Source organism: Lontra canadensis, unplaced genomic scaffold (genome assembly GCF_010015895.1).
Source record: "Lontra canadensis isolate GAN:19392208 unplaced genomic scaffold, GSC_riverotter_1.0 scaffold1, whole genome shotgun sequence".
Lineage (NCBI taxonomy): Eukaryota > Metazoa > Chordata > Mammalia > Carnivora > Mustelidae > Lontra > Lontra canadensis.
This window is the reverse complement of record NW_022630995.1, coordinates 28270404-28297645: the sequence shown is the minus strand read 5'-3', so window position 1 is coordinate 28297645 and position 27242 is coordinate 28270404. Positions and strand designations below refer to the sequence as shown.

General features: G+C 36.9%; 1 protein-coding gene across 1 annotated transcript in view; it reads left to right on the top strand.

Annotated features, from left to right (window-relative positions):
- GABRB1 (gamma-aminobutyric acid type A receptor subunit beta1) overlaps nt 1-27242 on the top strand; it is a 374709-nt gene that overhangs the window by 265394 nt on the left and 82073 nt on the right. Inside the window, exon 5 of the mRNA XM_032852416.1 lies at nt 1393-1475. Coding sequence (XP_032708307.1) covers nt 1393-1475 — 83 coding nt within the window. The remainder of the gene's footprint in view (nt 1-1392; nt 1476-27242) is intronic.

Genomic DNA, 27242 nt, shown 5'->3' with positions numbered 1-27242 from the left:
TGTACATACCATTTTTTCTAAAAATTCCCTTCCTAGAAACAGCCAACAGATATAATCAGAGATAGTGGAATATATCCATATATTCAGAGCATCTTCATCTGTAAAAGTAAAAAATAGGAAATGACATAAATGCCCACTGAAGTGTGATTGGAAAAATAAATTATTATCATTATTATTATTATTATTATTCCATACAGCTGAACCTGCTGTAGCAATTTTTTTTAAGACAGCTTATTATTTGCTGACATAGAACCAAATCCAAGATGCATTGCTAATGAAAACAAGCGAGGTTCAGAACAGGGAACATGGTAGTTTGCTATCTAAGACATTTCCCCTTAAGAAGACATATGTGTCTTCTTTTGCACACAGAGTATTTATGGAAAATGTCCAATGTTGTAGTTCTTGGGGATTAAGGTAGAAAGGAAACACAACTAAATTTGAATCTCTTGAAATCTTTAAATTATGATTACACATTACTTTTGGGGAAGGATCATGTAATATTTTTTTAAGAAAAGTACTTTGTCAATTCCAAAGTGATACTAAATGTTGGCAAGCATGGACTAACCACAGGAATTTAAGTTACTCTCAGACTCCACATTCTAAGAAACTTGTACAGGCAAGAGAAAATGGACAGGTAACGGAAACCCTAGTAGGATATCTAGAGTCAAGGTCCTGGGATTTGCATAAACAAATAAGCTGAGTGGAGAGCAGAAGCTGGTAAATATGGTATGAACACCAATCCAAGGATAGTGTTTCCTTACTGGTTATATGTTACCTGCTGAGTATAGGTAGATGAGGGTCTCAGAGATGAATCCAACAAATCTCTCTAAAAGTGGGGAATGTGAGGCCCCAAATGTCATGGAGGGTGGGTTTTACTATTCATGTCATTTTTGTTGTTTTATTACTAGGTTATAGCAGGAGAGGGAGATAGGTTTTGATGCATAGTGTTGATCTCCTCCTCCACATAAGGCCAGACTTGCTGTAGATATTGTCACAGACATTGCTAGATGCTAGTAAGTATAAGAAGGACCATGGAATAATAACAGCTAACATGTAACAGTAACAGTAACATGACCATCATTTGTGGAGCACTAAGTATGGGGTACCAGGCTAGCAGCTTTGAACACATTATCTCTTTTAATCCTCACAGCCATCCTTTGCAGTAGGTGTTTTGATTGATGAGGGGACCTAGGCTTATGGAGATCAATAAGCTTGGACCAGCTCACACCTAGTGGGCAGCAAAAAAAGACTTGAACTTAATCTGCTTACCTTCACAAATTTTCATCACATGATTTTGATGTCAGCTGTGCACATGATTTGGAGCTGGGAAGCCTGGAAATAAAAGTCATCATCCTAATGAAGCTATCTTTTTTCTCTCTTTCATCCTGACAGGATCACAACCACAGCTGCATGTATGATGGACCTACGAAGATATCCTCTGGATGAACAGAACTGCACTCTGGAGATTGAAAGTTGTGAGTTCCTTGGACAGGGGAATGAGAAAGAGGGATGCTTGCTTGACCCAATTAAATTCAACCTTGCACTGAATAATTGGTACTGGGATACTTTTAGCTACACTCCCCTGCCAACTTTTCGAAAGATTCACAGCCTAATGACGTCTTCTCTCACATTGGTGGCTCAAGGGTCATTTCAATGCAGTTGTATTTTTGAACCATTAGAGAAAGTCTACTTATTTTAGCTGGACAATTTATGAACTCATGCTTTTCTCCTTAGAGTGAAGTTTCCCCCAAGGACTTCTAATATCCAAGCTGCATTAATAAGAGAGGAAAAACATTTTAATATGAAAAGACCTTGTGAGATTGTTTTTGGTTCTATAGTCTGTGCATCTGAATGACTGTAAGTTGTTATCCTTTAGAAAAACAATATGTTAGAGTCTTGGGCACATTTGTCTTTCCTCACAGGAAGAACAGGATGATAAATGGTATTCATGAGGCTTGTGCTTTGGGCCAAAGAGTTGAAGTTTTTTGAGTCTAGTGACTGATTTTTGTTTGTCTTCTTGGGTTGTTTTTCATTGACTGCTTTCTTAACAATTAGAATATTTTAGTCACTAATATTTATTCTTACTGACTTTCACTGTTTCTCGGCCATCAACATATAAGCAGTTGAGCCCATTTATTGTGATTATCAGGCTTTAGGCAATTTCCTGGTTTTGGGGGTCACAAAAGGGTGACAGTAGATAATTCAGAGCATTATAACATGGCTTAAGGTAATGTGAGAAATAGATATTTATTTAATAATCCAAAACAGTTCTAGATCTAAATAGCAAAATGGCAAAGGAAAATTCCAGGTGACCCTATAGTATTATTAAAGAATAAATGTATTCACCAGTGTCTGATTATTAAACAATTATGTTAATTTTCTAGTTGTATTATATATAGGCTTAGAAATAAAGATGTTTATGTAGAAAGAGCTGTATATTTAGACATACACATTGATCTACTCCCACTAAACCTGGAGTGAATAAGATCATTCATGAACTATTTTTTAATTAATATTCTAATTTTAAAATACATGGTATAAGTAAGTTGGTTGAAAGATGCTAATAAAAGAAAGTATTGTTGGTGACTTTTGGCTTAAATGCTGATGACAACCAAATTCCAACCACAGAAATGCAATACGAACCCAACTATTTATTAACGGCTAGTGATGTATAATAAAATTAGGCTGAACTTAAACTGTTAGAACTTATATAGAAAGAGAAGGATGAATTCATTACTCATTCATACAGGTTAGCTTTTACACTTGACCACTCTTCCATTGGTTGTGCTAATTGTTACCTTTGCTTCTGTGCTGGTCAGCATTAGGATTTTACAACCTCTTGAAATTCCAAGATTTTCTGGTTTACACCATTCATTTAGAGATGTAATCAATTTTTTTAAGAAGTAATCAATTTTAACTTGAATTGTTTCTGTATTGTAGATTGCAAGTCCTAAAATTAGCAGCATTTTCTTACAAAATATACATTTTATTTTATAAAGCATATCAAGTTTTCCTGTTATCATAGTTTTATATTTTTTCTTTAAGCAGGGGATTTTCTTTGTTCAGATTTCGAAAACAGTTGACTTTTAGGTCCATTTATCATATCATATAATGACCAAAAAAAACTGTAAATGAAGCAGAAGTTAAACATAACTTTTGTGGGGCAGGGATGGGGGAAGCCCAAGCAACCTGATAGTCTAAAGTTATCATAAGAACGATGTAAGGCAAAAGGGAATGACCTGAGCTTATCATAATCATTGAGAGAATTCAGTAAGATGCAATCAGTTGTCTGGATAGATCGATGTGGCATAGTAACTAGGACCCTAAAATCAGCTAATATGTAGGAATGCAGGCAGATGGTGACAGTCATCAAAGTAATCCAATAGCAGTTCACAGATATCTTGTCCCTAAAGATATTTACCTAAAATGGAGCAAAAACTCAGGCCTGGAGAACTGGTGCAATATAGAGTCTATGACGGCAGGAACCTGGGAGAAGGGTAAAAAACGGAACTGTCTTCTACTTGCCAAACAAAAGCTAGATATTAGTATAACACCTCTGTAACATAAGTATTCACAACAACATTTGAAAGAGTATGTATCTGAGCCTCAGAGAATTAAATAACTTGCCCAGGACCACAGGGCAAGGATATTGATAAAGTGGAGATTCAAACCCAGATGATATACTTTCCATCACAGAACCTTGCAATCAATAAGAGAGCATGGCAGCAGAACATAAATGATTAGAAGTGTAACACCAATCGGAACCACTCTCTCAGCAAGGTTTAGGATGCTGAATCAACCAAAGACTGGTCTATATTTCCTAAAATTATCCCTGATAAAGGTTAGACTAGATCTCAGAAGCTGAAGCAGAATTTTGCCTTTAGATCAAAGGTCAGATGATTGCAGTTGTGGAGAGAGGGTAGTCTGTGAATGCAAGAAATCAAGTAGTCCTTGATTCCATTGATGTTATCCTAAAAAAAAAAAAAAAAAAAAATTCAAACGCCTCAAAGGACAAGCATTGCTTAGCTTAATATTTTACTTAAAATGTATCCCTTTTTAATTAACCACTTTAAAGAGATTTTAAAGCTTAAGAGTAATAACTTCAAGTAAGTAAGTAACATATGGCAATAATACAGAGTTTGAATGAGCTTTGCTTGGTTTTGCCTGTGTACATAATTGATATGTTGCTAAGCACCAATAAAACTGAATCTGTCAATCATCTATTTTTTAACTCTTCATGAAGAGAACTGTGTTGCATTATTTGCTGGAATAGCTGTCCCTGAACTGACAGTTTATGAAGACTATAACTGAGCTTTAAAGTGATTACAAATGAGAAGCTCTAGTATTAGTCGGGAGATAAGAATGATAAAGCAGACGTCTGCCAATGTAATATTGCATCAATCACACTTTTGTGACCAACAGAGTGGAAACTTTTCCTACCTTACAAAATTTACTGGCTTATGTTCTCTTCCATTACCATCCCAAGGATAGGGAAATGTTTTTCTTAGTTATGTCCTTCAAGACAAACTAAAGAGGTTTTGCTTTACTTTAATGTCATCTAGTCAAGTAAAATTGGAAAGGCCATAAAGGCTTGTAAAATTGAAAATTTACTTGAACTTGGAGCCCATTAATGGTTTCTTGGCCCTGGGATGCTATAAAATGAGTTAATGGCACATAGAAAATGCAATCAAGGAATTTAGTATTAAGAGGATTTAGAATTTGAAATCAATAAAGCTATCATGTGAAAGCTTGATAGCCACAAGCTTCCTGGAGGTATAGAAAGGACTTGCAGTAATAGTTGTGAAGGATACAAGTGCCTTTTCCCATTCCCTGCAGTAATAAATGAGGAAAATCTCAGGAGATAGTGTTACCTCTCATTATAACCCAAAAACATAGAAGCCATTTCAGGCCTGAAATCTCCTAGTGGTCTCATCTGTTTTCTAGACTTCCTTGTATCATCATTATGCTGAGTTAGTCCCCTGTATTTCAAAGGAAGAGGTACTTCTATTCCCTGTATAGACTAACCTGACCCCTGTGTTCAGGATTCCAACTCTGCCTCCTCTAGGAATTGATATTCTCAAGTTCACACACACTACTACCCTTGCTCTCCCAGACCTTTAGCCTCACCCTGTCTACTATCTCTCTTCACAGCCTGAAAACTAGCTGAAAACTCTTCTCATCATAAACACCTCTGCCCTATGCCCACATCTCTCCTTAAGCTTTTTCTAATCTCTCTGCTTTCTTTATCTTCAAACTGCTTTAAAGGTTGGTCTGTGTCTTGTCTGCTGTCTAACTTCTTCTTAACCCACTGTAATCTGGAACCTGCCTATCCATCTCCCACCTCCACTGAGAGCGTTCTCACTAGGGTCACAAAGGGCCTCTCTTTATGTACCATCTTTATTCTAATAATCTCCAAATTTATAACTCTAGCTCTGATATCTTCCAAGCCCCAAACTGATACATAACACTCTTTTTAGCATATCTATCTTGATATTTCAAAGACATTTTAAATTTAATTTGCTCAAAACTTAGCTTTCAATTTTTCTCTCCCAAATGAGTTTCCTTTCTAGTCTCTTAATCGCACTATCCAACCTGCATCCTGGGATTAGTGTCTAACATTTCCCTCACACTCCTCCCATCCAATCTATTGTCAAGTACTATCCATTCTACTTGCAAGATATGTATCAAACCCTTCCACCACTCTTCCAGCCTTACTGCCACCGAACCACCATTACTTCTTACCTGAATCATTGTGGCCATCTTTTTATTGATCTTTTGCTTTCACTCCTGACTCTCTCCAACCATTCTTTACCCAGCAGCCGGAGTGATCTTTGCAAGTTGTAAATTGAATCATATTACTTCTATGCTTTAAAAATCTTCAAAGATTTCCCATTGCACCAAGAAAACTCTCCATACTTCTTAAAATAACCTTCAAGCTTCTGTGTGCCCTGTCCTCCTTTGATATCTCCACTCTCATCTATAGCCATCTTTCCCTTACTTACTACACTAAACTCCCAACACCACAGATTCTTTGTTTCTTGCAGACTAAGCTTTCTTCTGTCTCATTATTTTCACCATCTTGTTGCTTCTGACTGAAATGCTTTTCACCATTATGGTGATTTCCTCTTATCCTATAGTTTCCACCTATAATAGCATCTCCTATAAGAGGCTTTCCTGAGAATCCAAACTAAAGTAGGAACCCATATTCTCCTTAAAAATTCTGTTAGTTGGGGCATGTGGTTGGCTCAGTGGGTTAAGCCTCTGCCTTCGGCTCAGGTCATGATCCCAGGGTCCTGGGATCCAGCCCCGCATTGGGCTCTCTGCTCAGCAGGGAGCCTGCTTCCCTTCCTCTCTCTGCCTGCCTCTCTGCTTACTTGTGATTTCTCTCTGTCAAATAAATAAATAAAAATTAAAAAGAAAATACTGTTACTCTCCCAAATAGTACTTAGTAGTGTTTGTTTCTGTGTTTTTTTTTTTCCTTTCTGTGCATTATAAACTCCATGAAGGGAAGAAGTTTTGTTCACCACACAATAATGAAAACCTAGTCTCATACCTGACAATAAGTACCTGTGGGTTTTGTTTGCTAAGTTTTTTGGCTCCAAACTTTTCCAGTCTTCTGCATTTTAGAAGATAAGTCTTATTCTAAATTCTTCAGGTAAAATTTAAGGCAGGGATTCTTTTTTATGTGTAATGAAATATTCTTTCATTTGTACAGTTTTATGTTCATGCCTTAAGACTAACTCAAAAATTTAGGATTGTAAATGTGTCAACCAAGATCCAGTTAGGGAAAAAGAATATTTTAATTACTTGAAGAATTTTGACAGGCTGGTAAATATGATGAATTACTATCAGTGGTGGGGCAGGGGTGGAAGGGGCCTTCACTTGAATCATTAACTATCCAAATCCCTCCTACCTAAACCATAATCAGTTTATCAGAAAAAAAGTAACATTTAATTATACCTGGTCATTTTTATGCTTGTTTCTTTTTAAAAAATGATTTGGAAATTTTTAACTTAGACATTGTGTTAACATATTCGATTTTGTGAACTATCTACTTGATCTCTTAGTTTCAGAATATTGTCATTGTATTGATTTAAATGTCTAGATAGTAACACCATGTATACAGAATGTCAAGCCATAGTGATGTTGGATTATTTCCAAAATAAAATTGTTTCCTCATCCAAAATATAGCAAGTGATAAGAAAAATGTGTCTACCTAATAAAGCAGCCCAACTTAGCTATGGAAAATACCCTGAGAAAATGTGATGTTTGCAGAAGTGAAATGCTAAGCTTTATTTAATACCTTGAAATAAAATCAAAATAAGTATAGCATCCAGACATGTGATAGGAGCAATTCTACAAAAGTCTGTGCTGGTAAAGCCACATGTGAAGAAATGTGTCCAGCTCTTAATGCCATATTAAGATAATTTCCTTCAGAGGACAATACCAAGATATCTGGAAAGAAAATTTTAGGGAGGCATAACAGCCATTTCCAAATGTTTTAAATGCTATCATATAGAAGAGAAACCTTATGTTTGGTGTTGCCCAGTGTATTAGTTAGGATATTCTAGAGAAACGTAATGAATGATACATAAATGATGATAGATAGATAGATGATAGACAGAGAAATTTATTATAAGAAGTTGGCTCACACAGTTATGAAAGTGGTTAAGTCCAAGATCTGTAGTATGAGTCAGCAAACTGAAGAGTTTGATGGTGTGGTTCTAGTTGGAAGGCCAGCAGGCTTGAGATCCAAGAAGAACCATGTTTCAATTTGAGCCTAAAAACAGGAAAAAAACTGATTGTCCCCAGTCAAAGATAGTGATGCAGAAGGAACTCTTTCCTACTCTGAAGATGGTCAATCTTTTTGTTTCATTAGGGCCTTCAACTGATTGGGTGAGGCCCACTCACATTAAGGAATACAGTCTAATTACTCAGTTTGCTGATTAAAATGCTATTCTCATCTATAAACACCCTCACAGGAACATGCAGAATAATGTTTGACTAACCATCTGGGCACCCCAGTTAAGATGACAGAACTCACAACCAGAGTGCTTGATTTGAGCCCATTTAATTCAATTCAACTAGCATTTCTTAAGTGGTGACCATATGTGGCTTTGTGTGCAAAGTAAATCCTGACAATATAGTAGCAACCAAGCACACAGGTGGGCAGAAGTTATAGGAGGACATATGTAGAATGTAAGAGAAATATTTGCAGTGAACAAAGGTGACCATTCATGAAATATGTCCTTGCTAAAGAAACACATCCCATCCCACAGAGACTTTTCAATTAATTGGAAATGACCACCTACCAGTATTAATGTAAAAGAGATTCCTCTTTGAGAGGCCAGTTAATTATATAACCTTAAAGATGTCTTTAAGCCCTAAAATCTAGGACTCTGAGGGTTTATTTAATTTAGTTACATCACCAACAAATTACTTTGTGTGCTTGCCTAAAATACTGGTTCTAAAGTGATTGTGATTTATAAAGGATATTAGAATATAGGAAAAATGTTATGAATACATGAACATACACTCACAAGAAAAATATGAAATATAGGATAATTACAAGCAAAGCCTTTGAATCATTCTTACTTTATTTCTGCTTGCCAAATCATTAATTCTGATCTGAAATAATTTAAAAATAGCATCTACAACATGCTGCACACTGTCTATTCATGGATGCTAAACACCAAAAATAACAGAAGTAAATTGAACTTCATGAATGATTCATGGCTTCCCTTGCTTTATGTCCCCATTGTCAAGGAAATTAGCAGCATTGGATATCTCCTTAGATAAATTTGATTTTGCCATATTCAGTAGACTACTTAATGAAAATGAATATTTCACATTTATGTTCATGGAAATGTTAATGAATTTTAGTGCCTGTAGCTTTTTTGATGAGCAGAGGGGTGGGTGTAGGGAAGAAGGGAATACTTTCTGAATTAATTTATTCCTTTTTCCAGGCTGCTTCTTTGAAACTGTGAAAAAGCACTCTTTGTGAAAAGTCTCTGATCCTTTAAAGTTATAAAATAAAAGCCAGTAGAGGAATGGAGTCCTTTCATGAAAATTAGCTTTACAATCAACTTGACTATAAAGTTAGCCTTTTGGCTGTTCACTTCAATCCTGTAAGCAATTTATTATCCATATATGGGTAAGTGGCCCTGTAGATTGATGACAAGATCTCTGATTTACCAATTCGGATTTCTAGAAAGTTCTTCTCTCCTTACTGATCTGATGGATGACCATTCTACTACTAGCTTCCTCAGAGGAAGTCAAAATAAAGCTTATCATTTTGCCTAAATGCTTTAGGTATTAACCAAATACTTATAGACACATTTTATAACAGAACATCAATCTTCTAGAACTAGACATCCTTGCTAAATTGAGAGCTTTGTTTCACTTTAGATCCAAACTGAATAATAATGATAGCTAATATTTATTGATTATACATTATGGGCCATGCACTTAACAAGATTTCCCATTGAATATTCACCAAAACCCTATTGTTCTATCCCACTTTATAGAGGAAAAAATCAAAGTGCCATGGTGGTAATTTGCCTCGAGTCACAAAGTGATAATGGTCCAAATGAGATTTGAACTTAAGCAATCTGACTTGAAAGTCTAAGATATAGCCCTTATATTATAGCCTCTTAAGAAAAGTCTTCTCTCAAGCTTCCCCACCATGTGTGAGTAAGGTGGTTTTTAGGTATGCTATATCTGAACACAAAGTAGAGCAGGTTTTAATTGGTCCTTCTCTATATTGAATCTGTCTCATTTCATCTTCTATGTGGGCATTTATTTTCTGACACTCTTGTCAACTAAACTAAATATTGATCTAATTTAAAGAACAACTATTATTTCACCAGATCATCTCTGTAATTGCAACAGATGACCCAATGGTCAGAAATCCTTTCTCTTCTAAATGGCTACAGATACTAGTTCCCAAATCCTTTTCATATGGTATTAGACCTGACTGACTGTAGTGGGGCTGTAGTTTCAAAATCTGTTCTGTACTCAGCATATGGATGCATGAACATCTGCAGTCTTGGAAATGGACATATTCTCTTGGGAGGTCTTGACTTGTATTGTTCCCTGAACCACATCCATATATGAACTGTAACAATATGTATAATTTAGTTTTCATATAACTTGATTTATTCTTATTTTTAAGATCAAAGATTTTTTAAAAAAGGGGAGCTTTCAAAATATTGATACCATGGGGTGTGTGGATGGCTCAGTCAGTTAAGCATCTGACTCTTGATCTTGGCTCAGGTCTTGATCTTAGGGTTGTGAGTTCAGGCCCCATGTTGGGCTCCACACTTGGCATGGAAACTACTTAGAAAAGCATTGTAGAATGTTGATACCATGACCCCAGCCTGGACAATACCATCAAAATTTGTGGAAGTTGGGCCCTTGCACAACCATTTTTTAGCTCCCCGGTGATTTCAATATGCAGTCGAGTTTGACAGGCACTGCATTAAAGCTATAATGCTTTGAATTTTTGCTCCTCTTTTTCTAATAGACCCAGTTCTCTAAATGGGAAACTAAATGGAAACAGAACTGAGAGAAGAAAGTACAGCAAAGAACAGAAAATAGCATGATTTTTCAAAGAAAGAAATCATTAAAATGATCAAAGGAGAAAATTTAAGCTATTCTTTTCTTTATCCCCTCTGGCAAAAGTCTCCTTTTATTTTTTTTTTCCTTTGAAAGTGCATGCCTTGAAATAAATAGGTAGACCAATGGACTCTGCATTTCACTGGAATTAAGTGCTTCAACCAGACCTTGAAAGCCATGTAGTAATAAGTTAAGTTGTTACAAGACACTTATCTATTCTAAAAACCCAATACATATACCATGCATTAATATGAATGCAATCGATGACACATTAATTTGTATGATGATATTGTGGGGAATGGAGTTATCTACTTAGGAGAGAGTGGTGTGCACACCAGCTGCTTTAGTAACATTTGCTTTCATGTTTAACATGAAAAGAAAAGAAAAAAGCTAGTTAAAATTTATATTTGAATGAATGCATAGCAATAGGGCTTTCACAGGAATGGCTTATCAAACCAAAATCAAGTATACTTTGTTTCAACCACAAAAAAATAATACAGTGATTTCTGTATTCATCTTCATCTCCCTGCACCCTGACTGCAATCATCTGATTATGGAAAAGAGCAGATTTGTCACAGAACTCCCACGAGGTGATCACATTGATTTCAAATAGATTGTATTCCCAGTACTTTAATTGATAGTCCTGCAATTCCAACAAAGAAAATCCCACTGACTAGAGCCCAAGGGTTTCTGTTCTTACCTTAGAAACTAGCAGAGTGGAGACCCTTTACCTGTATGATATGCTCCCTGCCCCGGCTTGTCAAACCTTCACGTCCTCATGGGGATCTTGTTATAAAATGCAATCTGGGGGCGTCTGGGTGGCTCAGTGGGTTAAGCCTCTGCCTTCAGCTCAGGTCATGATCTGAGAGTTCTGGGATCAAGCTCCACATCAGGCTCTCTGCTCAGCTCAGCAGTGAGCCTGCTTCCCTCTCTCTGCTTGCCTCTCTGCCTACTTGGTATCTCTGTCTGTCGAATAAATAAATAAAATCTTTAAAAAAAAATGCATTCTAGTTTAATGAGCTTGTGTTGGGACCTGAGAGTCTACATTCCTCCTGTGCTACCTGGGGACACCTATGCTGTTGGTCCATGGACCACAGTGAGTAGTAAGAATCTGAAGTAAAAAAGAAAAAAACGAAAACAAAAATCCTGTCTCACCAGTCTGCCTCAATCTACAGTCCCAGGCTGTTTGTTTCCTACTGAGATTTAAATAATTAGCTAAAAGCCCTGTCACACTGGCTGTTCAGCACATGATTCAAGTGAGCTTTGAGTTTTAAATTAACCAAAGCAGAAAAGTCATTTTCAGGTGACCTGAATAACTTCCAAACACTGAAGCCCAAACAGCTTGGACTTTGTAAAGTACCTGGGGTATGTAACATTTGTGGCCTACCTTTTCATATGTGGAAGATTCCCAGATATAGTATGTCATTAGTACTCTTAAACCCACCTTAAAAATAATACATGGGCAGGGGTGCCTGGATGGCTCAGTGGGTTAAGCCTCTGCCTTTGGCTCAGGTCATGATCCCAGGGTCCTGGGATTGAGCCCTGCATCAGGTTCTCTGCTCAGCAGGGAGCCTGCTTCCCCCTCTCTCTCTGCCTCCCTTTCTGCCTACTTGTGATCTCTCTCTGTCAAATAAGTAGATAAGATCTTAAAAAAAAATAGATGGGGAAATATTTTGTATACAGAAAAGATTTAATCTCAATAATGGAGAAAATAATGAAAAATATTCTAATGATTTTACTTGACTCTGTCCACTGACTAGGCGATTTTAGTGGAAGGAGCAACATTTACACCTCAGCTACCTAGAGACTTGGGACTTAATGAGTCATTCTGAAGAGTCCAAGTCTGCCAGACTTTAATTTAATATTTTGATGTGAATCTTTCTCAACAGAGAATTCTAAAAATTATTTATTCTTTTTTCATGATTCAGAGATACAGTCATAACTGTATTTCTCACAAGGTGCAGAAGCTCTAGCTTCCCAGGAAGCAAAGGTAGGTATAAGGGGTTCACACTCTGATCTTCATGGTGTCTGTAAGTGCTACTTTTTTGTGAGTGACTTCCTGGGTAGAGGGATGAAAGCCCCTTTCTACGTAATTCATGTGTCAATTTTTTGAAAATGTGTACTCAGTCAAGTAAGCATATTTTTACAACTCAAGACAAGGCGTTTTCTGGGCAGAGTTCTCATTTAATGTAACCTAGTCTCCCCATTGGGGATCAGTAATAATTCTACCAAGAGTCATTAGTTTCAAGGTCTCAGCCATTGTCCAGATCCTCAGGGACTACTTCCTCATCACCTTCCTCCCTCCTGACTGCTATGGTGATGGGTTCTCAAATCACCTGTATTCATTCAGTATCCAATTACTGAGTTATAAGGGTTTTCTACCTGTAATGTCCCACTGTTGATGTCATTATTTTATCTCTTCATCTTTGAATTTAAACATGCTATTTATGCCAAAATTCTACCTTATTATTTTGAGAAAAGGTATTTTACATCATTTGATCTTATTGGAAGTATTGGGAAATTCTCCAAGAAATAAAAAGTAATACCCTCCCTGTTGTCCTTCTGATTCTTCACATCTAGCCTTTAAGCTAGTAGATAATCAAAGGGTCAAGCCTGACATTGTTAAATTTTCAGTTTTCTAACCAATATTTACATTAAATTAAATTAAAACTAAACTTTCTTCCTCGGTTGCATGAAGTTTAAAAAAGAGAAGTATCCTTCTGCTACTGTGATACCAGGTCATAGTTATTTTTCTTAAAGTTTTACTTTGAAGAGAATTTCATGCATAATCATTATTGAAATTTTCTAAGTTCTGTTCCACTTAGGACTGAATGATAATAACAATAATAATTGCATGATGATGATAACAATAATAATAAGACTGTAAGTGCTACCATATAAATAACAAAAGCTAAAACCGAAGCATGCTGAGAGAGGTCTCAGATACTATGTTTACTTGCCAAAACGTAGATCATTAAAAAAGCAAACCACCAGACAAGCTCACCTGCACCCAGGTCAGCTGTATATGGAATATATATAGACGTATGAATGAATACAGAGGGTTTAAACATAACAAAGATGACATAGGACACCAGCTCTGAGTCTTATACATCAGTCCAACAGAATTCATAGGGGAAGCCTCTTATTTGTGGTAAGTTCTTCCTTAGACAGTCAGGTCCACCCTTATAAGTAAGGTAAAATGGAGGAAATTATCATTACGAAGAGATCAAAAATTTAAAATCTGGTGTATTGAAAAATAATCGATGTGTGTATTGGATTCACAAAGAATTAAACCAGGAACATGTAGGTGAAAAAAAGCTAAACATACAGAGAAAGGAAAAGAATTAACCTTGGATGGGCAGATAAAAATAAGATCATATGAAATTCAAAGTTAGAAGTTTTTAGAAAGGAGGAACAAAAGTCACTTAATGAAACTCCCAGACCCAACCCCAGAGGTGTAGAAGGAAAAGCAGCCAGTACATTGATAGGGCTATTGGGTAAGCTGTGTTTGCAAGGGAAAGCAAAGTTTTGGTGGAAGCAAGTGGTGAGGACCAGGACACTGACGATAGAGGAGATTTTGCTTATGCTAGACTGTGGTCCACTGGGCACTAGAGGAGGATTTTGGGAACCATGGAGAGCTAGAAGATAAAAACAGAATAAAGAGAGTATAAATCTTTATGGAAGCTCATTAAGACACAACTAAAGTGCCTGGTACAGTGCTTAACATACTTTATTCAGTATACAGTGGTCACAACTATGACCAATGTACAGGACAATCCAATGTTTGCTCCCTCGGAATCCTGAACACTTCCAACTTCCATATCCACTGTGAGGGCTTCTTTCCCTCAGGTTTGTCATACCTGTCATCACTCTGATTGTTGCCACGTTGCTGGAATGTAGCTATCACTCTCTCCTCTTCATTTCTAACCATTTTCTCCCATCTCTCTTGGCTTTTACCTAAAAAGCTGATCTTTCTGTACATCACCAACCAATCGAAGCCCTCTTCTCCTCTGCTCTTGAGCTGACTGATAACAGAATGCCAGGAGCAACTACTTGTCTCACTCTTCTTGGTTCTATTTCTGAGTTCCCAGAGGTTTTGGATTCTTTTATAATACACAAGTGATTATCGTGCGCATCTCATTCCCAACACTGTCAGTACTTCTAGGATGACAAGATGACTATATTATAGCCCCCCAAAGGCTACATTCCTAAGAACTTTAGATTATCAAAAACTAGACCATGACCAACAACAAGAAAAACATTCTGTTGATATTTTAACATAGTGCTAAAGTCCATTGTATTTTATTTTTATTTATTTTATTTTTTTGGTTAGGATCACAGACCAGTGACTCAATTCCTTTTAGATTCACTTGGGATCACTTGAAAAGACTCTGTGGGAACATCACTCTCCCTATCTTTGGCAGATTAAATACAGCTACTTGTTGCAGCCTATTCCCATGCATCTCACTGCCAAGCAGAATACTTTTCAGCATTCTTTTCTGTGTTCTATGAAGCACCATGCAAATGATTGCTCAGCCTCCTTTATAGACAAGAAAGGGATGTGACAAGAATTTGTCCCACAGTTTCCCTCCCTAATTCTCAGGAAGGAAATCTCCATTTCTTGCATTTGAACTACTGTGGCCCATGCACAATTATAGATGAAGCCTCCATTTCATTAAGGAAGGAAAATGGGGGGCCCACTCACTGATACATTTTCAAAAAGTATCACTGTGGGCTTAAGAGTCTAGTCCCTACCAGGGGTTTTGAGAATCAATCAGAATATTTAAAAAAAAAAATCTTGGTTAATAATTCAGACACTCATAACCTTATTCACTCACCCACATACTGTCTGTAGTCCTTATCAGGTATCAAGAACTGTTCTATACAAAACAAAGCCCCTAACCAGATATACCTTACATCTATAATTGGGAAACAGGAAGTAATCAAAAGAGTCACTGATATGAAATATAATGCAGGAGTATGATATGCTGTGACAGAAGTATTAAAGAAAAACTGGGTAGAGGGATGGAGAGGGTATGTGTGTGTGTGAGAGAGAGAGAGAGAGAAAGAGAGAGAGAGAACAGATACAGATATGTATGTAACACTGTTTTGAATCAGAAAGCTATGAAATGCCAGTAATTTGAGCACTACTCAAGGGAGGACAAGACAGCATATGTCCGCATTTCATAGCAATGCTTCATAGACATTGAACACAATGTCTTCAGTGTCACCAAGACACTCAACAATCTTGAACTGTTAGCTCTGGTCTTCTTCCCTGCTCCCTGTCTTGCCTCAGTTCAATGAGTAAAAAGCTTATTCTTTAAATAAATGGCATGTGTGAAATCCTAACCATGTTTATTCAATAACTTCAGGATAGTGTCACTGCCAATGACTATGTAGAATTAAGTTACTTCAGTGGCTTTGAGACACTTGTTTAATTGTCCCTGCCCAATTACCTCAAGATAAATCATGATCACATCAGAGACCTTATGAGAGCAATCTTACACCTCCACCCAGGGTGGTCTGAACTGTGGCTCAAGCAGTTGGAGAACTATCCATATTGGAGCAATAGATTTTCCCATTTTGTCCACTGAGCTTCAGCCTTGCAATATGATGTCTTTTTCAGCCACTGCCCTTTATATTGACAGGGCCGACTAGGCTAGGTCTCATGGAGCTGGGTGTGCACATAATCACATGTTTATCTTCAAAGGGAACAGAAATGCTGCCGTGCTCTGGAAGTTACTTTTATCGAATCCTTATCAATCTTCATCACTATTTGCATATGACCAATTATGAATGTAGAGAATAACAGCACACATATACATGTACATATACATATACAATACCGTATATGAAATATATTCATACATTTTCATTTGCGTCCCACAACAACCTGTAGGAAAAGTAAAATAGTTGTCATGACTCCCATCATGCTGATACAGTCAACAACCCTGAGAAAAGCTAAATGGAAAAAAAAAAAAAAGTTAAATGAATTTGCCAAATGCAAAGGGTTAAAAAATGGCAAAGTCCAGGGGCGCCTGGGTAGCTCAGTGGGTTAAATGTTTACTTTCGGCTCAGGTCACAATCCTGGAGTCCTGGGATCAAACCCCATATCGGGCTCCCTGCTCAGTGGAGAGCCTGCTTCTCTCTCTGCCCCTCACCCTGCTTGTGCTCTCTTTCTCTCTCTTGCTCTCTCAAATAAATAAATAAAATCTTTAAAAAAAAAAAAAAAAGAAAAGAAAAGAAAAGTGGCAAAGCTCAGACTAATACACTATGGGAAACTTTGCCATATTGAACCAGGGTCTTCTAACAGAACAAAATAAGACACTTTGGAAAACTTCATTTGACTTTCTTAGGTCTCAAAGGTATTCTGAATGCTGAAAAGCAATAGTTTACTAAGTAAAATCCAAATGTCTTAAAACAATCTTATGGTTTCCCCCAAAGTGCTAATTATAACTCTGTGTATATAAAAAACTTAGATTCACAACTTTAACATTTGTGATGCTGTTGCCAATCAAAATTCTGTCAAGGGAACAGCAGAACCACTCAGTATAGTAAAGGCTTTAATAGAAAGAAGTAAGAGCACATACAAAGATTGGAGAAACTGCCCATGCATCTGGCTGCAATTGCCCCCAGAAAATAATGGCCTCTCCTCCTCCATCATTGGTGCCAATCCCTCTCTTTGGAAAACTCTAACCTGGGAAAGGAGATTCTGGCAAAACTTTATAGAGCTTCTTTTCAATGATGTCTGGTGCAGTGATGCCAAGTGGACAATGAGCAAGCATACGTAGGCATGACAAAGTGATCTCAGAATTCTGTGTCATGATTTTTAAGTTTTATGAAGTACACCCTGGAATCCTATATCCTAACTGATATAGTAAGGGAGCAAGCTGCACAGCCAGGGAGAATACCTCATCATTCAATTCCTTCCATATGTTCAAAAATATTTGATACAATTTTTTATGTTCAGTGAACAAAACAGACATGGTTCCATCCCTGTTGGTACCTACCTCTTGATAGGGCTTTGTCCTCAAACCCACTGAATTTGCATTTCGTGGAGAATTTATATGTTGTTGGGTCATTCACAAACTTAAAGAGCATTGAGAGTCTAAATTTCTTCAGCCATCTTAATGACCAACTTTGCAAAATCACATAGTTCAGTCAGAGAAGCAACCCAAAATACCCACTGAGTCATCAGATGTCATTTCTTGATTCACAGCCATGCTCTCAGCGAATGATCACAATAATCTATAGTATTTGTGCAGCACTTATTGGAAGGTGTTCTTTAGCATTGTCTTATTTGGTCCTCACAAAACAGATATGGGCAGGTAATTTTCTTTTTAATTAGTGATAAATCAAGGACATAGATAAGGGCAATAAATTAATTAATGATCAGTGTGAGACTTGAAACTAGGTCATAACTGTCATCCTTCAACAGTATCCCACTGTCTCTTTTGTACTAAAAGAACTGAAATCAGTGCTTATTATATGTGAAATTATAGAATTAAGAAGGCCTTGGCCTTCTACATTGTTTTTATTGCCCACCTGTAATTGTTCTTCCAGCTTAAATTCTAACTCAAGTATCTGGGAGTGTCCTTTGTTTAATGGAAAAATAAGCAAATCTCTCTTTGCCAGAGCCCTTCCTTTCATGAACATTCTCTGCAATGAATAGGTCACCTGGTCATGTCTTTGAGAAGTTTATTAAGTGAGATCTGTCCTACAATATCTGTGTCTGGCAAAAATACTTTTAGAGAACATGAGCACTGTGACAGAACCTTAAAACCAGAGAGGACACTGAAGAAGACTTGGGTCAATTCTCTCCTATAGAAATGAGAAGAGTGAAATCCTGTGAGGCTCAAAGACATTGAGGTTTTAAAAAAAAAAAATCACATAACTAGTTACTTAGAAGCAGACCTGTGTACCGAAGTCTCGTTTAAAGATTCTGTGAGCCGCCATTATGTGGGGGATATCAGAAAATTTAAAGAATATTCTCTGGCATAAAATCAAATTGTAGAGACATAAAACAATGAAAGGAGCATACAAGCCAAGAAATAATTTCCAAATAATGGTACACAAGCTAGAATTTCTGTAATTCACTGAAAAAATGGATCAAGAATTTATTTTTAATTTCCACTTCATTCCACAAAAGATGTGAGGTACCTCATAAAAATACTTTCAATGCAAAAGAATTAAAGTAAGCATTTATAGTGATCATAGCAAGGGAAATTATAGGCCGAAAAATTATAAAGCCAGACCTGCTATTAAGGGTGAACCATATGGTTGAAATAAATGATTCCCAGATTTATCATCAGCTTTCTAAAGGCCAAGGCAAAGTAAACACAATCAACTTATAAGATTCATATTGTCCATAAAACAAACCTAATTAACTGTTCGATAGCATTCTTCAGTAAGTACTCAGAAAGAGGGCCCTGAGTTTCATCCAGTTCTTTCTTAACATAATCCATCAGTGTGGTCCCTTGGCATAATATCAAAGTACAGTTCAGTAAAGCAATCATATTAGATCCAAAATGGTGTTGCTGAAAGATCCAGCAATGTTGTGGTCTGGCTTTATTCAAGGGCATAATTTAGAATGTACAGAGAAATGGATTAATTACCTGATCCTCAAGCATTTCTTCTAAAACATCTATGGCAATATGGGAAGCAAGGCACTCAACGTTATAATGTCTGGCAAGAGCCCGTGGCTTAGATGGTCTGTCATACCTACTGATGGCTATTCTACAAGCTTGGATAATCAACCAAGAAGAGCTGAGTGTCAGTAAGGACATCTGTGAAAATGTAGAAGCCTAATTGAGTCATGTTTAATGCATTTATCCAGGGCTGAATAGGGTCAAAATTACACCCACCTAATTTTAAAAAGAAAAAAAAGTTGTCTGGGTCAAGAGCTAAACAGAGCTGAGATCAGAGGTTGCAGAATTAGGAATAGCTTCTGGAAGGAGATGGTACCTGAACTTGGGCAGACAGGGAGGAGAAATTAGGGATTTTGGACTAGCAGAAAATCACATAACCATATGGTAGGAGAGTTGCAAATAGGAGACAAGTCAGTTTGTCATCAAAATTTATGATTTTTAAAATGCAGTAAAAATAGGGTGAATCTAAACACAATTCAGCTTTATCTTTTTTATGGAAATATTGCCAGTAGAAAGTTCTTTAATTTAATATGACAGCATTGGTTTGATAGGATGTCAAGCCAATAAATTCAGTAAGTGGATTTGTTTTGATGACCTTTGCTAATTTGTTGAATGCCGTGAAAATCCCCTGCAGACTTTCTAACAGTTCCAAAGCTAAAAATAATGACCTCACTGAAGATTCCGTCAGCTGTTCTGATTCAGAGAAAGGCTGAGAATGACTGATGGGCTTTGGTTCTCAGATGAGGCTCAGAGATTTGCAGCCTGACCTGTCTTGTATATACCAGAAAATAGTTGTCTATACTTACTAGAGAGCATACATAGGGTAACAAGGAGTAGTAAGAACTATCTCTTATTATAAATAAAAATTGCGTTACATTAATGCTTAATTGTAGGCTATGTGCCAGGTGTTGCGCTTTAGATGTCTTACATATTTCATATTATCCCTACAACTTCTCTGAGAAGGAAATATCACTAGCCTCTAGGTATGGTAACAAAGGCTCAAAACTTTAAGTGACTTGCTCAAAGTTACACAGCTTGTTAATGCTAGAGACTTTGAACCCAGGTCTTTGTGACTCAAGAGCTAATGTTTTCAACCTTTATATAATATAGATTCTTTTTTAGGGACTGTTGCTTTAGATTATAAAACGAAAACATTTTGCTTGACAGTCTAAAACACAATTTTAAAAAATGGAATTCCTATAAGAATCATAGAATTTGAAAGTGAACTGAAGATTATAGAATCATTAACCCAATGTTCTAATTCTGGATGGGTGATGCCAAACATGAGCTGCTCAGAGCCCTGCAGCTCGTTGAAGGAGAATCAGGCCATCCAGTTCACGGTGCTGTGCTTTTGGACACTGCTCCCTTCTGTCTGCTCTGGGGGCAGGTCTCCAATTAGTTGTGGAGTGTGAGAAAAGAACTGAGCCTGGGTGTGAAAGGGAACCTAAATTGGTTGGGTGCTACCATGCTATTATGTGGTTGGAGTACCAGAAGCTAGATGTCTTCTTCTTTAATGAAAACATTGAGAGGATCCAAAGAAGAATAAAGGGTGATTGTTTATAATTTAGAGGGGAAAAAAATCAAAGAATATACAGAGTCATATGTTAATAGGTTAAAATCAAACTTACTGATCTATTTTAGGCCCCCATCTCTTTGAGTTTAGCAACACAACTGCTAATTTTCACGGTTGGTTTGAAGATTTCTTGAAATCTTAAGTTCTCAGTTGAGTATCTCCAGCCTGTTACTGCCACTCCGTATTTTCATGAGCAAGCCCCTCTGTCTATATGGTGTCTTTCAGTACCTAGTGAAAAATTTATCTGTACTATAAAAATTTACATCTGATCTTACCAAAATATGTAACTTCCTCCATTCTCTGAATAATTGTATATTCTCTCTTGAAACCATATACTGTTTCTAGAATTGGCATCAAATTACCAGAAATGTTTCTTTGCCTAGTTAATTATTTCAGTAATCCATCCAGCAAATAGTCATCATAGTATGGGTAGTGCCTGGCACTCTAGATGACAGTGGTGACCAAAAGTAGAAAGGATCCCTACTTTCCTTAGTGGGGCTTCCAGACAGGGGAGAGAGATAGGCATTTATTAAAGACTTGCACCAATAAAGGTAAACATAGCTAGGAAGCAGTGGCACTTCGCTATTACAGAGTAAATTGGTGGGGATTGGACTTACGGAGGTCAAGAGAGTTTCTGTTGTTTAGAGATCTAAAGGCTAAGTGAGGAATTAACTAGGCAAAGAGGAAAAAAGAACAGTCCAGGCATAGAAAACATCAAATTCAAGAGTCTGTGGCAGGAAGGATGTTGGCAAACATGAGGCACAGAAGTAAATCTAATGTGGATGTAGCAGCAAGACAAAAAAGGCCATGGTATGAGTTGAAGCTAGAAATTTAGGTAGAGGACCTACCCATCAGGATTTTATCTTAAAAGTAGTAGATCACAGGATTTTTGATATGGAGGAAGGAGAGCTAACATAATAAGATTTGTATTTGAAAAGTCACTGTAACTACAGTATTGAAACAGATTGATGCAGGTGAAGAAAACTATCAGAATGGACCATGAAGATATCCTAGCTTAGACAAAGATGGAAATGGGAAGGAGCAGATGGAAGGAAGGCAGAGTTAGAAGGGAAAAGCAGGTGGGACTTGGTAAGGAATTCAATTTGAGAGAAAGAGATGGAGGAATACATAATGACTCCCAGAGTGTCTAGGAATTTGTTTGTATTAGTGGATGAACAAGAATGCTATTCACCAAAAATTAGAAGAATGGTGTTTTGAATTCTGAGTGAGGGGCAAGGAGGAGATCATAACTGTAATTTTGAATATCTTGAGGTATGGTGTAAGTCTGCAGCACAGAAAGAGGTCTACCCTAAAAACATAAATTTGTGGATCATAAGACTATTTTAATAATCATAGCTGTAGACATAGGTGACTTTCCCTGAAAAGAGGATGCAATGTGAGGAAAGAAGACGGTTTAGGAGAACTCCAGTATTTAATAACTTGCCCAGAATAAGGTGAGAATGGAAAGGAAACAAGGAAGGAATAGCCAGAGAAATGGAAGAAAACTACAGAGTGTGGAGGTGGAGAAAACAAAGAAGGAAAAAAGTAAACCTTGGATTCTGACCTGAAGAAGAAGGAGAAGGAGAATAAGAAGGAGGAAGAGAAGAAGGGGGGGAGGAGGAGAAAAGAAGAAGGAGAAAGAAGAAGGGAAAGAGGAGGATAAGAAGAAGGGGAAGGGGAAGAAGAAGAAATATATATATATTTGTGTGCCTGACTATATATATATTACTCATGAGATAGATAGATCGATCAATCGATCGATCTCTGTGTGGGGCATTCCATTCTCAGAGGCTGCTGCTTCCTTCACCTCTTGGAGGTTTCCCTCTTAAAGGGAGTCACTTGCTAATGGAGATTTGAAGGTCTGCAGAATTTCACTCTTGTGTGGAGGGGTCCCAGCCATGGAAGCAGAATCTCAGCTATCTGTTGGCCCAAGCTCTTGTGGCACACACAGATTATTGCTCAACAAGCATTTCTGCAGCTGTTTCCTAGTTAAAATTTATGACCTTATTGTTGCTGAATATCAACAGAAACGCCACATCATTTAAGGTATTTATTTGTAGGGCATAATGACGAGAACTGGGTGATGTTTAATGGAAAGATGTTAAGTTTTGTGATATGGAACGATGTAATTTTTTTCTAATTAAAAAGTGAACACCTATATTACTAAAAAACAAGTTCAAGTTCAAAATGGAACAGAGGAAAGAACATGTATTTTGTATCTGTTCCTAATTCTCAGACCCTAAGGAGTTTAGTCTTAGTGATTTATTTCCCTCATCAAGATTATGACAGTATGTCAAAATATATTTACACATACACACAACTTAGAGATCACTCACATGTAGTGGTCTTTGCTTCTGTTCATTGTTAATCCATTTTAGAAATACTTTCTCACTTTGTGCCTATGAAAATGTTAAGGATGGAGTATAATAACCTATACTTTTCAGAGTACAAGACACTCATTTGCAAGATGACTGCAATATGCTTTATTGGCCTCAGCTAACTTAATGTTGAAAAAATATATACTTCATTTGACTTAAAGAACATTACATCAGTTCTTATTTTCTCATTATTTGAAATACTTTCCTCTGGGGATTAGATTACATATATATAATAAGGTTTAAAGGTATTCATTAGTGCACATATATATAACTCTATTCAAGACTGCATTTTCAATATACATTTCCTCAAGTAATTTCAATTTATGTGTATAATTTTAGTATAGCTGCCTTTAATTTATTACAAAGATAATAAGCCCTACCAGCCAGCTCCCCTGTAGTGTAGCAGAAAAGGAATGGTTTAAGAACCAAACCTCTCTGGGTTTGATCCCAGATTTATTACCTGTGCAGTTTCTCTTTATACCACATTATGCCTCATTTGCTTCACCTGTGAAATAGGGACAATAACACTTATCTCATGAAGTTGCTCTAAGGAAATGTCTACCACATGTAAGCATTCAATACATGTCTTCTTGACATGTAATAATATGATATCAGGATAGTAGTCTCCAGAAAGAGAAAAACACCCACCTGGCAAGTTTTGACTATATTGTTGCATGCATGCCATCCAGATCCAGAAAAGCAATCATGCTTTTTAATATATTCAGAGTGCCATGAACCCTGATGACATTGTCTCTCATAGCCTGTAAATTGAAATATTTCATGATCTTGGCCAATGTGGACAGTTAACTTCCACATGATTTGAGAGAAGAAAATGATGATTCCTTCTGTGCTAGTTTTTACTAAAAGATGACAGAGAATTCCTTCAATAATGATTGGTTGCATAAGTGAATAAAGTGAAACTGAATGAGATAAAAATTTCTTTGCATATTTTAGGAAATGTATAGAAATTCGAGATTATACTGGTTTCACAAACTTAGAGCTCTGTGGAAAAACTAGTGAGTACTGGGCTAGGTTTTGCAGTCATTCATTTTCTCAAAAGGTATCATGCCCTACCGTGTTGCTACTCTAGTAGGTGCCATGATGGTCAAAAAAAGAGTCACATCTATAGGTCTCTGCCCATGTCAGAGAGGAAAATCATGAACCAGGTAATCACAGGGTTTTTCCAAAGCCAGCCAAATAGAGTAGCCCCCCCTCCTTCTAATTTTCATCTAATCTTTCCATTTTAGGCTAAGCTTGTCTATTATGTTTTCCCCAACAAAACCATATCCAACCCAGGCAAACCAAAATCCAAGATAAATTGTTGACTTTGTTTCTAATTCACCAAACAATTTTGTCTAAGATACTGTTTTCCTCTGATTCTGAGCATATAGATACATTTTAATTAGCCTATTACCTGACAAATATTTTGGGTTTTTTTTTAAAGAATTATTTATTTATTTATTTGACAGAGAGAGATCACAGGTAGACAGAGAGGCTGGCAGGGGGTGGGGAGCAGGCTCCCCACTGAGCAGGGAGCCCGATGGCAGGGCTCGATCCCAGGACCCTGGGATCATGACCTGATCCGAAGGCAAAGGCTTTAACCCACTGAGCTACCCAGGCACCCCGTGCCTGACTATTATTTTGATAGTCACAGTTTTTTAGTTTATGCATTTGAGTTTGCTTATTTTGGATATTTTGTTTATTTCATCATAGCAATGCTGGTTTAATGAGAAGAAAGTATAGAGGTATCAGAGATCTTTCCTGGCATACTTCTAAATCGAGTTGCTTTCCAATGTTTTTTAATTAAGCAAAGACTACTAAAAATATAAGAATGTAATAATGAATTCCCTCAAATTCCTTCGATAGTGAGGTCAAGCCGCATTTGGGGGGAATGAATCCTAGGTGGTTCTTTTAATAGTTCCATCACAACTACATAATTATGGATAACTTACTTTTCAGGTGAATCAAGCTCAATCTTTAATTACTTCAAGTTAACGGTTTAGAAGTCTTCTTGATGTAAATGCCTTGTATTTACATCAAATGCCTTGATGTAAATGCCTTGATGTAAATGCCTTCTAACATATAAAAAATATTATCTTTCCCAACTTGATAGACTAAATAGTATAGAAGAAAAGACACCAGGTCTGTCGACTAACTTTGCTTCCTTACAGTAAAATGGGAATGATCATATCTATCTTGCAATGTCACAGGGTCTGATCCAGAGCAGGCATTTACTTTCTGTTTTAATTTTTGTTAGTAACACATGTATGTGGTTTAAGAATTCAATAGCTTTCCAAGACCTACTATAAAAACAGCAGTCCTCTGTCCCCATCTGCACCCTCTTTCCCTCCCTTTCCATTAACCAGCAGTAACTGATTTCAACTGATTTTACTAACACCCTGTTAGTCCTTTTATTTTCCTTCACATTTCTAAATAACACCACTTGAACTATTAATTCTTGGTTTCTCACTTTTATACATACCTTTTTTATATACTCCCATATCCCCCCACCAGCACTTATACACACCTTTCCCCTTCGTCTCCCTAATATTAACATCTAATGATCAGCCCATATCTGCTATTATTAAAATATTGAAGTGCACCTGGGTGGCTCAGTCGGTTCAGCATCTGCCCTTGGCTCAGGTCATGATCCCAGGGGCTTGGGACTGAACCCTGCATCAGGCTCCCTACTCAGCAGGGAGCCTGCTTCTCCCTCTGCTTCTGTAAATAAATAAATATATACATAAATTAACAAATAAATAAATACAATCCTTTAAAAATATATTGAAATACTTCTTGTAGGTAGAAAAATAGCTGCTGCTCTGAAACTACCAAGAACCACCTCTACTCTGTTAGTCCAGACTCACCATGGACCATCCCTCCCCAGATAATCTCCTCCTACAATCCAACAAGGAAGGGAGTGATCCCTGGCACAGCAGGTTCCTTCAGCATTACCCAGCGTCCACTATACCTCAATTTTGTGGTCCGTACCACACCAGGTGTTAAATATTTAATATTTTTAATATATAATCCCTGGTTGTATTTAAATTTTTAATTATGTTGATATTTACTATTCACATTATTGCAATTCTGTGAACATTATTCACAGCTGAGCTATTTAAAGACTATGACCAAACTTACTCTCCAGTACTACTTAACTTCTTTTCCATTATTAAATCATCAGCAAATTCTTTGTTCTAGGTGTACATCTCTTCTCAAACACGCAAGTGATCTATCAAATTAATCTTCCTAGGGACATCTCTCCTAGAACTCTGTGTTCTTTGCTTGCATCTGAACTAATTGCTCTTCAGACCTGCCTGCACCATTATCATCTTAGGATCTTCTTTCCCATCACCCTAGGGATTGTTATTTTTTGTTCTACCTTCTGTATGGAAGCCTATTTCCTGAATCCCACATCACTTTTTTCCTTAATTTATATCCTGGTGGAGCTTTCCCCTGTAGCTTCCTGAGAGTAGCCGAGGGAAGACTAACTTTTTGAGAACTGTGTGTCTGACAATGCCCTTATTCTCCCCTGACAATTGATTGAATTTTTTATGTAGATAGACGCCTATGTAAGAAGTCAATTTCCTTTGTATTTTTTAAGACAATATTCCAGTGTCTAACTTCCAATATTCTATTAGGAAGATCAATGCTATTCTAATTCTTGACTCCTTATATCTGGATAAATTTTTCCTTTGCAACATTTTAGGATATTTCTTTTGTTTCCTAATATTATAAATTTCATAATGATGAGGCTTATTGTGGAGTTGTATGATCACGGTAAATATCAGATTGAACTTCTATTCTAGAAACACCTATAATGCCATATAGTTGGAATCATAAATGTCTTAGTCCATTTGGACTGCTTCAACAAAATACCATAGATTGGGTAGCTTATAAACAACAGGAATTTATTTCTCACAGTTCTGGAGGTGGAGAAGTCCAAGACCATAGCACCAGATGATCTGGTGTCTAGTGAGGACCTACTTCCTGGTTCATACAGATGGTTATCTTCTCACTGTGTTC